This window comes from Brassica oleracea, chromosome C6 (assembly GCF_000695525.1).
Source record: "Brassica oleracea var. oleracea cultivar TO1000 chromosome C6, BOL, whole genome shotgun sequence".
NCBI lineage: Eukaryota > Viridiplantae > Streptophyta > Magnoliopsida > Brassicales > Brassicaceae > Brassica > Brassica oleracea.
In genome coordinates this window covers 38,726,468-38,742,851 of record NC_027753.1, presented here as the reverse complement: position 1 = coordinate 38,742,851, position 16,384 = coordinate 38,726,468, and the positions used below count along the sequence as shown (strand labels likewise).

The 16,384-nt window shown below is 31.4% G+C and overlaps 1 protein-coding gene across 1 annotated transcript; it reads right to left on the bottom strand.

Annotated features, from left to right (window-relative positions):
• Positions 1-7,185: 7,185 nt before the first annotated feature.
• LOC106298508 (trehalose-phosphate phosphatase B-like) lies at positions 7,186-10,072 on the bottom strand. Its single transcript, XM_013734643.1, has 11 exons — positions 9,679-10,072; positions 9,446-9,586; positions 9,284-9,355; positions 9,059-9,154; positions 8,906-8,962; positions 8,696-8,797; positions 8,173-8,250; positions 7,994-8,063; positions 7,829-7,899; positions 7,602-7,694; positions 7,186-7,507 (listed from the first exon to the last, which is right to left on the bottom strand). Exons 1-11 carry the CDS (start codon positions 9,973-9,975, stop codon positions 7,448-7,450), a joined length of 1,137 nt encoding a protein of 378 aa, XP_013590097.1. The 5' UTR covers positions 9,976-10,072; the 3' UTR covers positions 7,186-7,447.
• Between the last annotated feature and the right edge of the window lie 6,312 nt (positions 10,073-16,384).

The window sequence follows — 16,384 nt, the reverse complement described above, 5'->3', positions numbered from 1 at the left end:
TTTTTTTGTTATAATAAGTTACAAATGATCATAAAATATAACGCATATGAATTTTTATTTAATAAATATTCAAACTAAATAATATATATATATACTAATGATTTAAAGCAACAAGATTGGCTGATCAATTTAGTTGTCCAGTTGAAATCTTTCAAAAGTATGTGAAAGACTAAAGTCAAAGTAAATATGGATTTAGAATAGTAGTTATATTTTACTAACCAAAATACCGAAAAAAACCGAACCGAATCGAAACCAACCCGATATCTGGATTGAACACCGCTAATCCAAATGAAGTCAAACTATTGTTTCATTCTCTAAAATATAATAAAAATAATAACTTAATTCCGCGCAAGGCGCGGATCTTATCCTAGTATACAGTTATATCCTTTCTCATAATGCGATAAGATTATAAAAATTGTACGAAAAACCTGAAAGCGGATAATTATTGGAACGAAACTAAATTTGCTCCCCAGACGAGGATCACTTGATCACATGATCTGAAATCATAATCGTCCAATTAATTTAAACTTAAAAGCAATGTATACTACACACATTTCCTCTAAGTCTACAACATGGGAGAAGTAAACAGAGAAGAGAGGAGGGGACCATTAAAGTGACACGTATATGCTTAGAAACATGAATTATTGCCTCACTAAACGTAATTAGCTAATAATAAGAATCTAATTAATGGTCCCCGTTACCTTTTTAAGATGCCTGTTAGCTTTAATTGGTCCCTGTAGCTTTGTGATATCTCGTTTACTTTGATATGATGGGGTTTAAGCTGTAATTAGGGAATATATGTGTGCATACATAATAGATTATGAAACCTAATATTTACGCATTAAGCATATCCATGTATACTTTTTAGTTAACAATTACTAAATGGTTGGTGTTAGTTAAGCGATACTGTACATAAAACAGTGAACATGCTTGTTAGTTGGCACTGATCGAAGAAATAGGATATAGGAATCATTCAAAATCAGTATAAGCATCAAGAAAGACTAATAACGTCGTGCAAGTACCTCCAAAAATTAACAAGACAAAACAAAAATGTTAGATATTTAATATGTTACATATAACTATAATATAATTAGATCTTCTCAACCATTGCTGGGAATATATATACACAAATAGGATTTGGAGATTTTAATTGGTCTCAACAAAATGAAATATCATAATAGTAGTTGTTGATCTGGGACACAGATCCAGAGAATAACACATGAACCCCATTGTTCATGTGCGTAGTTTAGTGACTCAGTGATAGCTGTCCATAGAAAGCAAACTATGTTTGCTCTCTTTTTCTTTTCGTATGTATTTCCTTTAATTATATTATTCTTTTTTTTTTTGTCAACATCCAAATCATCTATTTATGAATATATGGAGTCTTTCACATTTCTCATTCTTATTGGTTAATGATAGAGTAGATGTATCTCGTTTGCTATGTGCCTATATCTAGCTTCCCGTCGTTATCGGGATGAATAGATCTTTCACGAAAAGTTTTGTAAAACACGTCATCGAATGATTCGTGCGCTGTAAACAAGAAGTTATAAATACAAAATGTAATGTACATATTAATACAAATATACTGAGTTTTTTTTTTCGTCTGATTTTTATCGAGAGCCCAAAATTCAAAGGGACAAAACCCGTACCAAAAAGAAACCAACACAAGTCCCAACCCAAAACAAAAAGAGCCACCCAAAGCAACAAGCCCAACAAGGGCAACCGAAAAGATAAGACGCCCGTCAACAACACGCGTCCGAAGATTAGCGGGAGTGGAACACGTGTTTATATCTCAGCCTAAGGAGACCACGCGTCACAAAAGCCTCCACCTCATCACCGCTTTCGAGAAACTAAGCCGGATAACTGAACCGACGGTTTACCGGAATCCGCCTTACCACTCCGGAATCCGCCTTACCACTCCGGAATGACACCAGAACCTTGAACCTCCACCGTCTTCATCAACCTAGAAGACCACCGGACTCTATCAGAAAACATGACCCCTACCACCGAAGAACACTTCCAACGACTGTATTGGAGGCTTTGGGGATTCAAACAGCTGCAACGCGCACGCCGGAGCTTCGGAGAGCGTCTCGATATAAATCGAGAGCTCATCCAAACGATTTCAATAACCAACCCCATAATCTTCGCTTCCTAACAACAAACTCCAATTGTGATTAATCATATAAACGGGCTCCAACTAACAGCCCAGCGCGAAAATCAATCGACAGTTGAAATAGAGATGACAACCGGCGACGATCAGGTAACCCAAAAAAACTCGGTAGAGAGCCAGCGACACCGCCAAAGCTACACCACCGGATACCACCGCTGGATAGTCACCAAAGGGAGCGCGAAACCACCAGAGTCTAAGTCGGCTACACAACGTCAGAGAGACCGTTGTACACCAGAATCGATATTTGCTAATCGGAAGAGTAAGACATCAGACAGAACCACCGCGACTCTCTGTTTTTCAAAAGTTCCAGAGAGATAAGAGAGAGTCTACCATTCCGTCCGGCTTCAATGCTTTTTCAATACGAGAAAAACAAATATACTGAGTTTCTTTTATAAAAGGTTTTCATAAAATATACTGTCTATTTCATACAAAATGTATTGTTTATTAGGTACAGTTAGGTGAAACTAAATTTTGGAAGATTTGATATCTGGGTCTGGTCCTATATATTTTTGGTCACTTATAAAAAACATAAATTAATAGTCATATTTGAAAAAAAAACAGGTAGAAGCTACCATATAGTTTTTTTTTTTGCTAAAAAGAAGCTACCATACAGTTAAACTGGCAAATAGAGTTGATCCCAATAATTGGAGGAAATCGTACTTAGTTTTTTTACTTTCTTTCTGTTCAAGTTGGATCACCAATGATGAGGTTTCTTCTTTAAATAATATCTCAAATAATTATATGAATATGGTTAATATAAGTGAAGATACACACACTTAGCAGCTTTAGCTTCTTTACACGTATCAAGTTATCGAGTCATGTCTTCTCTTGGAATGGAAGCATGTTGGTTGTCCCATGCACTTTAAGTTCAAATATATCTAACACATTAGAAAAGAAAGGATTAGTGCAAAATAACAATAGTATATAGCATATATATAGCTTTATATGTTTATTTTACATAAATTCAACCACTTTAAGTGGATTCCAACTCCTCATTCAACCTAAGTAGTGTTACTTTATAGCGGTTTTCCTTTTCACCACCTAACATTGAAAAATAACTCACCGTTCCATATACACACATAATACATTATAATAGGACAAATGTTTTTCGTTTAAATAATGGAAAGTTTCTTCAAAGGAGAAAACAAAAGAGACCTCACTTTCACAAGATTCCTTCGTATGCCTTTTAATTTATTTTTAACATATATACACAATTGTTAAATTATCCTACGACGTATTTGTAATAATACTCAAACATCACGTAGTGTAAAAAATCGTAGTTTTAACACATTGCTTATCTAACTATGTCAATTTTATCACTAAATATATAATAAATTTGCACGCTATGTTTATATTGATGTTTGTGTGATAGTATAATAACATATGGCCACATCAAAAAAGCTGTCTTTAAAGCCAAGTTACAAAAAAAAAAAAAAAAAAGCTGTCTTTTAGAAAAATAAATAAATTGCATACCTACTAACAGGAGTGGACGTTCGGGTACCCGTTCGGGTTCGTGTCGGGCATTTCGGGTATTTCGGTATAGGGATATAGAACCCGTTCGGGTAGTTTTGTATTTCGGATCGGGTTTGTGTATTTTTAGTTCGGGTTCGGATCGGATATTTAGATTTTGAAATAAAAAAATATTTTTTTCATTGTTTTAAGTTTCTTGTATTTAAAAATATAATTTTTACTTAACTGATTTTTTTATTTTTAATAGATTGTGTGATTAATAGATTTGGAGATAAATTTGCAAAAATAAATAAACATTAATTTGGTCATTTAAAAAAAAAAATTGGATGTAACTTTTGTTAATACATAAAACAAAAAGCTTGACATGCATTTTAAGTGAGTATCAAATCATATAAAATGTACTTATATGTAATATTATATGATTTTAAAGTATGTGTAACATCAATATAAATATTTTAAATAAAATAAAAGATTTAAATTAAAAATATAAGATTATATATACTTATGTTCGGTTATTTTCGGATATCCATTCGGATTCGGATATTATCCGTTCGGGTTCGGATAGCCAATCTCTCCTAAATCAATACCCATTCGGGTATTTTGCTACTTCGGTTCGGATTTCGGTTCGGATTTTTCGGGTCGGGTTCGGTGCATCTTCGGATATCGGGTAAAGTGCCCGGGCCTACCTACTAACAAAAAAGTATGAACCCAGGCCAGAAGTATTTTCCAATATTTGTTTTGGGAAATTAAGTATTATTTCCCACTTGTTGAACTTGCTTCCATGGCTTAACAGCAAGCCGTAAGGATTGATAGTGTAATTTATTTATTATAGATGAATTAATATAGTTTTTTTTTTTTAAAGTAGGGTCGGTCCTGACATTTTGGTGTGGTCTATAACAATGTTTTATGTAAATTTGTTTTTACCGGTTTAGGGGTCTAAAAATTATTTTTTTGGGCTAATGTCTTAGTAAATTTTTGAACGAGGACATGTTAGCAAATGTTTCACATAGCATTGCTCTGCTTAAAAGATAAATTGATATAGTTATGATGACTTAAATGCACAATTTTTAAACAAGTTAGTGTTGCTAATTAAAATATCGTGACTTTAATTAATTATCTCAGATATCTGGAGACGATTAGTTCATTTACAAAAATGTTACAATGGAACAAAATTTGTCTTAGTAATTTGCATGCAACTTGTACTTTATACTTCATCCCCCTGCATTGTGCAAAAATAGTCTTTATTTATGACTTCTTATCGCATTGTCAAGATCGTTCAACAACTTTCTTTTTTTTTTTCTTTTTTTTTTGTGCACCTAACAACTTACTTACAAGTAGTTACGTGTTTATGTTATTCAGTTCTTCTTCTTTTTTTGTGTTGTGCAGTTCTCATCTAAAAGTAATTGGATAACTACTGACCCATGCATGATGCATCGTAGGCTCATAGCTATCATAATCTATCATGGATATCTTTATATTGATATTATCATGAATATATCTTGAGATGTTAATTAAAATATATATCGGACTTCGGTTTAACTAGAGCTCCATTGCATGCAATACCCTTTGAAATCACGTGTTTGTTTAATTGATAGGGAAATGAAGTTTTTTCTGTCAATATTCGTACTAGTCTATTACAATGTCTAATTAAAATAGTTGTATTCAACGAAACTAGTTATATATAGTCTTAATCAACATGACACTATATTATCATGTTAAAAATGACAGTATTATCAACAAGTTTTATATTTTTGGCTTCTGATTCTTGATTTAGATCAGGGATCTTTTTATATGTTTGTCTACAACAATATTGTTTAAAAAAAATTATTAAATATTTTTAGTTAATGAGTGAGTGTCCATGTGTGTCAGCGGAGCAAGGATGAGCCTGACAATATATTTATTCCTCTGTCAACATATATATTTGGATACATTTTTTTTTTAATTTGGATACATACATATATTTCAGAAATTATACATATTCTTTTATATATTGATAGCGATGGTAGTGGAAGTTAAATGTACTCAATTTATGTAGATGTATTTCGTATATATATATGCACACATGAATGAGTAACGAAATTACGAAAAATTGCAACTCCACACAGATGTAGATACAACAAAACTCGTCCAAACTAATATTCATTTTGTTGGGAGATGATTGCTGCGTCAAATTTCCCTTGTTTTTCTTCTCAGTTCCCACACCTCAATCCCAATAGTCCAAAATCCCTAACCAGTTAACGAGCTTACTATATATGGATACAGTTGTGAATGATAAATGGCTTTCTTTTATTATAGGTCCTTGAGCAGACCCACGTTAGCTTTTGATACTTCAAAATATAGAGAGAGTTAAACCATCTATCATTTTAAAAATTCAAGTTGGTAATCAGACATATATATACAGTAAACTCTAATACTATTTTGGTATTTGAATTTGTTGGGTTTATGGTAGTGTGTTCCTTCTGACACCCAAATTCATAGCTATGATTGGTTTAAAATGGAGTAAAGTGGTGAAAAAATAAAAGTAAAAAAGAAAGGTAAGAAAAATGTGAGCGAGAGTGAGAGTAATAAAAGGAAGAAAAGAGACAATAAATTGTAATAAGAAATAATACGAAAAAGCAAAATAAAAGTTTACTTTCATTGTAACAAGTGAGATTATTTACTCCATTTTCACATGTATTTAGCTTAAAGTGACTGAAATACTTTTTAACAACATTTTTACTGATTAGTCAACATTGAGCTGAAAATAAAGTAAAATATGTTTACTGTAAAACATTTACTCTAAAATGATTATCCAGAGTCACACTCATAGTATTATATTTGCATTCTACTTTTTTAGTATTTATCAAATTAGTAGACAAGATTGCTTTTCTTTCACTGCAAAATAGTACTTTCCATCGTATATCAAATTAATGATTTTATATCCGTTTTTTTTGGAACACTGATTTTTTTTTAATTTTAATTTTAATGATTTTATATCCTACTTACAATACTTAGTTGTATGCATATGTATATTCATGTGATTTAAATGATGAGTGAATTAGTAAAAGAGAAATACTTTTATATAGCACTAAATAAAGTTTTTGTTCAAAAATTAGTGTACAAAGTGGAAGATCACCAAAATATCTTTAATAAAAATTAAAATATTTTATTTGAGTTTGGGTTTAATAATTAAAATTTAGGGTTTAATATTATTTTTTTTTGATAATCCAGGGGTTCTCCGCTTCGCGGGTCATTCCCCTGGGTCCGGTCAGGCAGCGGTTCATTTCACCTGGGAGAGCTTTACCTGGGCTGGATCGAACCCAGTACCGCTTTGGTGTCCAGAAGAGGCAGGGTAGTTTCCGCATGGGGAGGGAATCGAACCCGGATGGTGATTGCCACCACAGGCCCGTCCTGCCACTTGAAGTACCTCGTCTGGACAAGGTTTAGTATTTAAGAGGTGGAATTAACATTAAAGGATTAAACAGTAAAAAAACAGCAAAACAAAATGTTTGTTAAAGAGAAATAAAAAGATGTTGAATTAGTTAATGCGAGGGTGAAAAACGAAGAAGATAAATGAGTGGAAATGATATTAGTTGTGTTTTCTTCATTTTCTGAATCGTTACACGAAATTTAAAATTTCTCGATCGATGTAGAAAAGTAAAGATGCTTCTGGCCAAGACACCTATCTAGGTAAAGTTCCAAAAAAACACCCTCTACGAATCTAGTACTAGTACTAGTTTTTTAGAAGGTTGTCTATATATACCGATTATTTTCTCCTCAAGATTTATAAAATAAACTCAGGTGTTATTAATGTTGCATGTTTGTTTTTCAAGCTTCCCCGACTGTCTTCCTCTTCCACTCTACTAAACGCCTCAGAAACTCATTAACCTGCAAATAAAATGGGTTCCCTTAATAAATAATTAACAATCTAATTATAGTAGTTTAAAATATTTCATCAAAAGGGTAAGACTAATTAATTTACCTGAGAAGGGTCTTGGAGAGAGTAAGAGGCATTGGTTTCCTTTGGAACTTTTGAGACTAGAATCCCAAAACCTTGTCCCCGCTCACGTAAAACCTATCGAATTATATGGTTAATTTAATTTACTATGTCAATATCAGTCGAACTGTAGAATAAAAGTAATTTTTTTAACCTAAAATTAATAGTAGTTGATGGTACGTAAACGTGTTAATAACTAAATGTCACCATACCTTAAACGCATCTTCGTCGGTGCGGTCATCTCCAATATACACAGGAACAACATCTCCCGACTTTTCAAACCCTATTTTAATCAGACCAAAATATAGAGAATAAGCAGATATAACATTTCCCCCCTCAATAAATAGATATTATGAATGTGAGTTCTCTTCTCTCACCTAATGATTTTAGCAAAAAATTGAGAGCCTGGCCCTTGTCCCATTTGATCGTAGGACGGATTTCAAGCACCTGGTTTTACAAGGAAATAGATTAGTGATGGTTATTCTATTATTATTCAACATAAATATGCATATTTAGAACTGGTTTAACAAAGAAATAGATTAGCGATCAATTTTACCTTTCTACCTTGGGTTAGTTTCAGCTGTGGATAATCAATCAGAACTGATTTTACTTGTTCGGCTAATCCGGTCCATCTCTGTTAGAAACAAATAATGTACATAAACAAATAATTATTAGACACTTTATGGAAAGTAGCGTTGCTGGTAAATATCAGTAATGCGGTGCCCACGATAACTATAATTATATAATACTACTGCTGGTGCTTGTTTTTTTTTTTTAACTGCAGAGTGAAGTACATAAATTCATTTTTCAATAAATAAGACTGTTCTCTTTTCACTGCTTTTTGATCCTAAAAATGCCTCGTATATTCGTGACAAAAAAATGCCTCGTATATTATTTAACAATTGCTTTTTTTTTTTTTTGCGCAACACAATTGCTTTTCTTTTCTCTCAAAAAAGAGATAAATAAGACTGTTAAGTTTTTAATGTATTTTAGGTAAAAGAAATTAGCATTAAGCAATTTGGACAATTGTTCAAAGAAGAGACAAGTCTTGTTGTTTTAATCATCGTTTTTGTTCTTACTTTCTCATCAACACGTCGAAAATGTACGGACAGACAAAACTTGTTGTTCTCCACCATAGCCCCAGGGATCCATTTTGTCTTTTCCTCTAATATCTTATACACCTGAAATTATATATAGGCAACGGTTAATATTTTAATTACTGTTTAACTTTCACTCTCCTTAATTCGATTATTTGTGTGAAGGAAAAAAAAAACAATCTCAAAATGCACCTTCTCGATCGTGGGTACAAATTCACGAGCAGGTTGAAAGAGCACTCCTTGATTACTCTGTGACCATTTCACACCAAAAGAAAGAAATAAGTATTTTTAAAATCAAATCGATATTTTTATTGTGTATCAATATTTTCTGCATTGTTTTCTCACCTCGCCACCATAAGCATATTCGCTGGTCGGGCCTTCAATGTCCATGCCATGGCTTCCAGCGTAGTAAATCTCATCGAGTTTGACAAAACCACGAACCTGAAAATTAATACATAGTTAATATTAATATATAGACTTTGTCAAAAAATACATTAATATATAGAGTATTATATGCGTTTTGAAAATATATTAAACCGTAGTTAAAAAATTAGTAAAAATGTAATGTACCTTATCAATGGATCTTCCAGTGACTATAGCAGTTGGGAAGTTTAGAGCCACATTCTTTACAACTTCTCGCATCTGTAAAAAAGTTGAAATTTATTATTAAAATCCAAAAATAATAATTAAACCACAAAAATAATTTAATTAACCATGGAACAGAATAAAAACCTCATGTGTTATGTAAGCTTTGTCAGGATCTTCAACTATGGGAGAGAGCGTCCCATCGTAATCAAGAAACATAACAATTTGTTTCCCTTTTGCAGCATTCACAATCTCATCAAACATATTTAAAGCCGATGGAAATCGAACCTAAACAAAGAAATACGAAACGATGATGAGATACCAAAATCTTGAAATGGGTAATCTAGATTCATGGACCATGGTATACATAGTTAACGTACGATCCAAGATGTTTTATGGTCGTTGTCTGACACAGAGTCACGTGAAGAGGGTCTGAGACGTGTAGGAGAAGAATCACGCATGGAATCGACCCAAGATGCAATCTTACCAGCACCAAGATTGTTCTTGTTGATGCTGTTGCTGTTTTTATCGGCTGCTTCGAGAAGCTCCAAGAACTTATGACGAGGAAAGGTAAAGTAAGTGGGAGGAGAAGAGAACAGGGGAGAGTTAGAGACAGTGATGGTTTTCGAACCCAAGATGGCTTTTCTGTCGGAGACGATGACATTCTGGTTCATCATATTTCTCACAAGTGTTGAGAACGAGAGGCGAGGCAGAAGTTAATAGAGATGTAAAGAGAACGAGAGAGTGTGAGGTGGAGGAAATGGGGAGGGGAAGAAGAGAAATTTATAAGGAGAAGTGTGAGAAGAAGAGTTATGTAATGAGAGAAAAGAATTTGGAAAAAACTTCATCTATCATTGGTGGCTCCCTATTTACCTTTTTGGCCACATTATGCTCCTCTCTCTTTCTCTATTTTTCAGCCTTTTAATTCTCTTTTTAAAACTCATTGTTAAATAATTAATTAAGTTTTATTTTCAGGAATCAGCTTTTTTGTTTTAATGCGAGCTATGTTATGAATGGTTATCTGCTTGATTAATTCTATTATATGGCAATTGATAACGGGTCAGGTGGCAGTAACGAGGAATCTCGCAAGGCGGAATATGAGGTGCGATAATTATTGCCCAAGGTGTGGAGAACTAGAGGAATCTGTAACACATGCAATATTTGAATGCCCTCCGGCTCTCCAAGTGTGGTCCTTATCAGCAACTCCTACGAGCCCAGGTATATTCCCAGTGGCAAGCATCTACACAAACATGGACTACCTATTCTGGAGGAAGAATGAAATCTTAGCGCCAGACCAAGACAGGGATCCTTATCCCTGGCTAATATGGTATATTTGGAAGGCTCGTAATGACAAACTTTTTAGGGGAATAGATAGAGACCCCTTGGAAATAGTTCGATATGCAGAAAGTGAATGTCAAGCCTGGTTCAATGCAAACGAGATGATATCGCCAGTAGTTCAGGCCATCAGCAATGAGGAAAACCAATTCTTAAGCTTGGGTAATATTTGTCTACTAGATGGATCTTGGACAGCTTCAGATCGCTTTAGTGGATGTGGATGGGTCTGGATGGATAGCGGGGAGAACACACAACTTATGGGAACACGGAATTTCATTCGATGTGAATCAGCTTTGCATTCGGAGGTAGAAGCACTGCGTTGGGCGATGGAGAATATGCTTCAACACTCGACATGCCAGAGCTTTGGAACAGACTGCAAGGAGCTGATTTCAATGATAAAGGAACCTCATGTGTGGCCAAGCTTTGCGACAGAACTGGAGAAGATAGAAACGCTGCAGATTTGCTTCCCGGACTTCAAAATAACCTATGTGCCACGAGTGCGCAATCTGTTTGCTGATTTTTTGGCTAAGACTGCTAGGACCTTTCGTAGAGAGTTACTTTTCATTGGTTGTTCTATTCCGGTCTGGTTACCCAGACCACTTCAAGCTTGAGTAATAGAATGGCCGTTCGACGTCAAAAAAAAAAAAAAAAAAAAAAAAAAAATCTATTAGTTAGATTTACTTGAGTGTTGTTTTTGTTTAAAATAGATTATTGATTTAGCTTAATAGCAAGTAGCTAGTCAGGTAAAACTAAAAGTTTCCGTTGTAATACGCTGCAAAAACTGATTATGGCCGGTATATAGTTATATGGGTAGATAAACGATTAGATACCAAAAAAAACGAAAAATGATAAGAGGTTAGCTTGTGTGGAAATGAATCTGTTGGAATGGTCAATTTATATGTTTTTCTAAAAATATTTTATTTTCCAAGTGTTTTGTGTTTTGAATATGAAGTCTTAGGGTAAAATATAATTCAATGAATGTAATGACTCACAAACGGCTGAAAATGTTTTATATTATGGAATGACTAACCTTATGCATTCAAGATTATACTCAATTCCTAGAATACACATCACCGTATTAATAAATCCAAAAATTTGATCAGAAACCATATCTCTACATAATCTCGGCAGATCATATCCGATTTATATTCGTAAATTTAAGAATCACGAAAAGGTTAAACTTCACCGAAAGCCATTTCAACACACTGAAAGACTTGTTTTTTTTTAGATTTTTAACCTCTCGGTGGCCACTTCATAATGTAGTTTCATATATGTACACATCTGTCCTCATCAAACGTATATAAATATGTAATACAATTACACAACTAGAGTTTGAACTCGCACGTACTTGATATTGTTTTTATTTTATAATGTATAATTTGATATTATCATTAACGTTTTAAATATATGATTTACAGTGTTATATATTATATAATTGTATAATTTTATTGTTTACACTTATTCTTCATGATTAATATACAGTGATTTGTTTTATACGCATTACTTTTTTGAATTATGTATAATACAATCTTAAATAATCAAAAGCACAATACAATCTGAAATAATCAAATACATAGTATATTTCAATATATATTTTCAATTTTTACAGTTTGTACACAATACATTTTTAAATTATTTAGTTATACTATAGATGGATATTTGTTTATGATAATTTATATTATCATGTTATATTTAAGAAAATGTACATGAACATATATCATTTTTTATCTTGCGAAATTTTATAAGCAAATACATTGTTATGTTTAAATAATATCTACTCCATTAAAATTAATTTGTCATTAATATCTTTAATTAATTATTAAAATTTTGAATTTTTCTAGTAATATATTTTGTAAATAATACATGAACTAAATGTTAGTTATATATTATTATATTTTAATATAATCATTTTTAGAACATATATTAATAATTTTAATTTTTGCATAAAATATTAGGTACTTTACTAATTTAACTAGTTTTAGCGATGAATGATAAATTTATTCAAATCAAAGCATTTTTAAAATAGGTTAATCTACCTATTTAAATTTTTTTCGTATTTAGAACACCTCTATTTTAATATAATATAGACTGTAATGATATATTTATAAAAATAACATAATTTTATTTTCTTTGTTCTATGATAAAATTTAATTGACACTAATTATAATCATTTTATATTACTAATTATGAAATTAATTAATGGATTATTTTATAAAAAATATTTAAAATGTTTGGTAGGATTTTGTTAGATTTTTCTAAAATATTTTATTATAATTAAAAATAAAATTCAAATTAATTCTTAAATTGATTTATTATTAAAATCTTTATTAATTATTAAGATTTAATATAAATAATTAAAGATATCACATTAAGTAATTAATTAAATGATTCTATTACGACTTGTTAACAGTAGATAAATAATATAACCCTAAATTAATAGATTAGATAAATGTGTCTATATCAAAATTAATAGAAACGATGACATAATACATTTTTCTCTTATGAACTTGGGTTTTTTCTTCATTTAAAACTTGTTTTCGATGGGAGATTAAGAGGTCAAGTGTTATAAGAGAATGAAATCAGAATATTTCATCCTGAAAAATAACAAATGCTATTTTAATATATATTTTAGGGGTAAATATTAGGAGTAAATATATAGTATATAGAATTATTTAGTTTCCATTAAGTCTATTTCTATATTTAGTATACGTTTGGTTTTGTTTTTGTATGGAAAAGCAACACAATTCACTAATTAAAGACGCAGTAAATAAAATGAGCACACATAGTATGAAAGTGTATATATAGCTTGCATGTATATATGAGTTAAATTATATAGTAATGCAGCCAAGGATATGGCTATGACAAATTAAGGTTTAAATGTTGTCTTACGGTCTAGCCATCACATTATAATATATAACCTGCAAAAACCATAGCACACAGATGCGTTGGTTAACCAAACTAGAGGAAATGAAAATTCTTGTTTTGGGCACTTTAATAGGAATTTTTAAACATCTTTTAAAGTATAACTAAAACCCCGAAAGCAAAAAGAGTGGTGAACGCCCACAGGAACAAAAACGATCGCACCCAAATCTATCTAAGAATTTTGCGGTATTCAGCCAAAACTATTAGCTATAAACTCTACAGTTTTGTCATGTAATAAAAACCATTTAATAAAATTCTAAGTGCATAACTTTTCTCTTTCATTGGTTCTCATTGCAGATGCATGCCCATGTTCGCATTCTACGTACGGCTCCACTCATTATATACAAAGTAATACTATACGCGACGGTTGTTGTACTGCTTTTTAAATCATAATTAAATTACGTGTAATTGATGTTTGAATATAGTTTCATAACTAAAGACGACAACATGGGTCAACATTCTTGACTTTTGTTACTTGAGAATCCACAAAGGGCACGAAACTATAAGCCCTTTAGATTTCCTGTTCCGACGGGGACAATAACCTAAGTATTTTATTATTTTTATTTTAATAAGTTAAGCTCCATTGTATTTTAGGTAATTTGTACACATAAACACAGTCACGAACACATGGACTGGAAGTTTCCGATCCTTTTCGTGCTGCTACCAAGACGTTGTGCGGTGTGGTTTGATTTATTTTACTTTATATTTGGCAGCGGTTAGAGAAAAGCTAACTTCGGCATAGTTGGGTTCATGAACTAAATCACCATAACCCAAAAGTTCATTTACCAAATTATATTTCCGACACGATATATATAATTTTCGATTTATGTGTCACCTTTCAAATATACCATTAATTTTCTATGTATAGTTCCATGTCCCTCTAAGAAAAAAAATATGTTTTCAAAACCAATATTGTAAGCTGAACTAATACTAATAAGTCTGAGACTTTGTGATCGAATGATAAATAGATTGGTTTGGGAACTAACATATTTCAGACTCGATACACCTGTTGCATAAAATTAAATTACAATTCATAGATGCTTACACAGATATGGACTCGTGTTTACAACTTATTTACATACCTGAAAAAATGGTCTATTTGTGGGAATTGCGTAAATAAGTATGTATACAACATTATACTCCATATATTTCATAACATAAAATTTTATGTTTTAGAAAAATTAAGAATTTTTATTTTCTTTGGTATCACTAAATTATAATTTAATACTAAATTATAATTTAGTTTTTTTAAGTCAATCATTAAAATTACTGTAAATTATAATTGGTTGAATAATTTTCAATAAAGTCAAAACTAACAAAGAAATATCAAGAAAATTTTACATTTTGAAATATCAAAGGTCTTTAAAACATCATATATTATCAGAATGAATAATGTAAAACTTGAATCATGATTTTTTTTGTTTGTTAAACTGTTAATACCATGATTCTTTTTGTGAAAACGAGAATGTTTATGTTGATATTTTCAACATATATTGTTAATGGTAGACATCCAACATGAACGTATGGACTTACAATGTAGATTCTCATAACATGAAAAATTGTTGTAAATTATTTAAGCCATTCGCAATTGGATTCTAATATATATATGTATAAACAAGTACTAGAACATAACAAACATCAAAAGAATAATAGGTAAACACGAAAATACATCAGAACTTACAAGTTTTATTATAAAATGAGTGAAAATTAGGAGAACTGCACTGATGTTATGAGCACTGTTGTTTGTTAATTAGTTAGATTTGGAATGGTACATTATGAACACAGAACACTAACAAGGATTACGTGTATGGTTTGCCAATTAATAGAGATTACAATATACAAGCGTATGAGTTTATCAAACGTTTAAATTGTTTCAAAATTTAGGGTTTTCGTCGGAAATAGATTCAAATGAAAAAACTTAGGCTGCTAAACCATTTGTGAAGAAATATAACTAATTTAAGGTGTAAGCTGATTAATTCATTTTTATTTATGAGATTTTAAATTTAGTTCGGGGTCCCCATTTCACAACGAGAACTTGGAATATCTTTTCCATTAAGGAAGACTTCGGTTTTTCCAAAAAGAATTGCTCGCATGGTCGATGCAGGGTGGGCCTTTCTCTTCTATAACTCATTCTGATTTTCTTTTATTTTTCTTACTCTTATAGATAATAATTGATAAAATTTAAATAATATATAATTGATATTTCCTAATTTACTTTATGGTTTTACTCTATGTTTTCCATTTTCACAACTTAACTTTTTTGTAACATTTTTCACAACTTAATAGTAACTATGTTTTCAAAAGAAAAATTCCAGAAAAATGGATTACATACATTTCGACTAATAGATGAAATGAGTTTTTTTAAAAACATTTTATTGGTCCCCACCGAGTCACAATAGTGAAACCACTGTTTTGATTATAACTCACTATAACTCACTGCCTTTTATTGTTTTAAATTTAAGATTTTATTCTTCTTTTTTTTTTTTTTTTGAAAACAAAGATTTTATTCTTCTCTTCCAAGCTTATTAGCAGTTCCAAGCCGGCTCGGTTCTTTACATGTTTAAAAGGGGAGTTATATTAATATATGATGCATAACGAATTTGATAAATTGCCTGAACTTTCTAGACTTGGGAGAGATCTATGGATTAAGCGATGCCTTTAATTTTAGACTTTTCACTGATAAATCTCAACTCAAGTTTATTCGTATCAGAAAATTGGATTGGGAGAGTGACTTGTTCTAATATTGTAGTTGATAGAATCAAAATCTCTCTTTTTTTAATCGATATCATTGATTCATTATCTAGAAAAGTATACGAATATTATCGAAAA

Coding starts and splice junctions, on each gene's coding strand:
- LOC106298508 (XM_013734643.1), bottom strand. CDS start 9,975: ATGATGAACCAGAATGTCATCGTCTCCGACAGAAAAGCCATCTTGGGT. Junction 9,587..9,678: donor ACCATAAAACATCTTGGATC/GTACGTTAACTA, acceptor TTCTTTGTTTAG/GTTCGATTTCCATCGGCTTT. Junction 8,963..9,058: donor AATATGCTTATGGTGGCGAG/GTGAGAAAACAA, acceptor AAATGGTCACAG/AGTAATCAAGGAGTGCTCTT.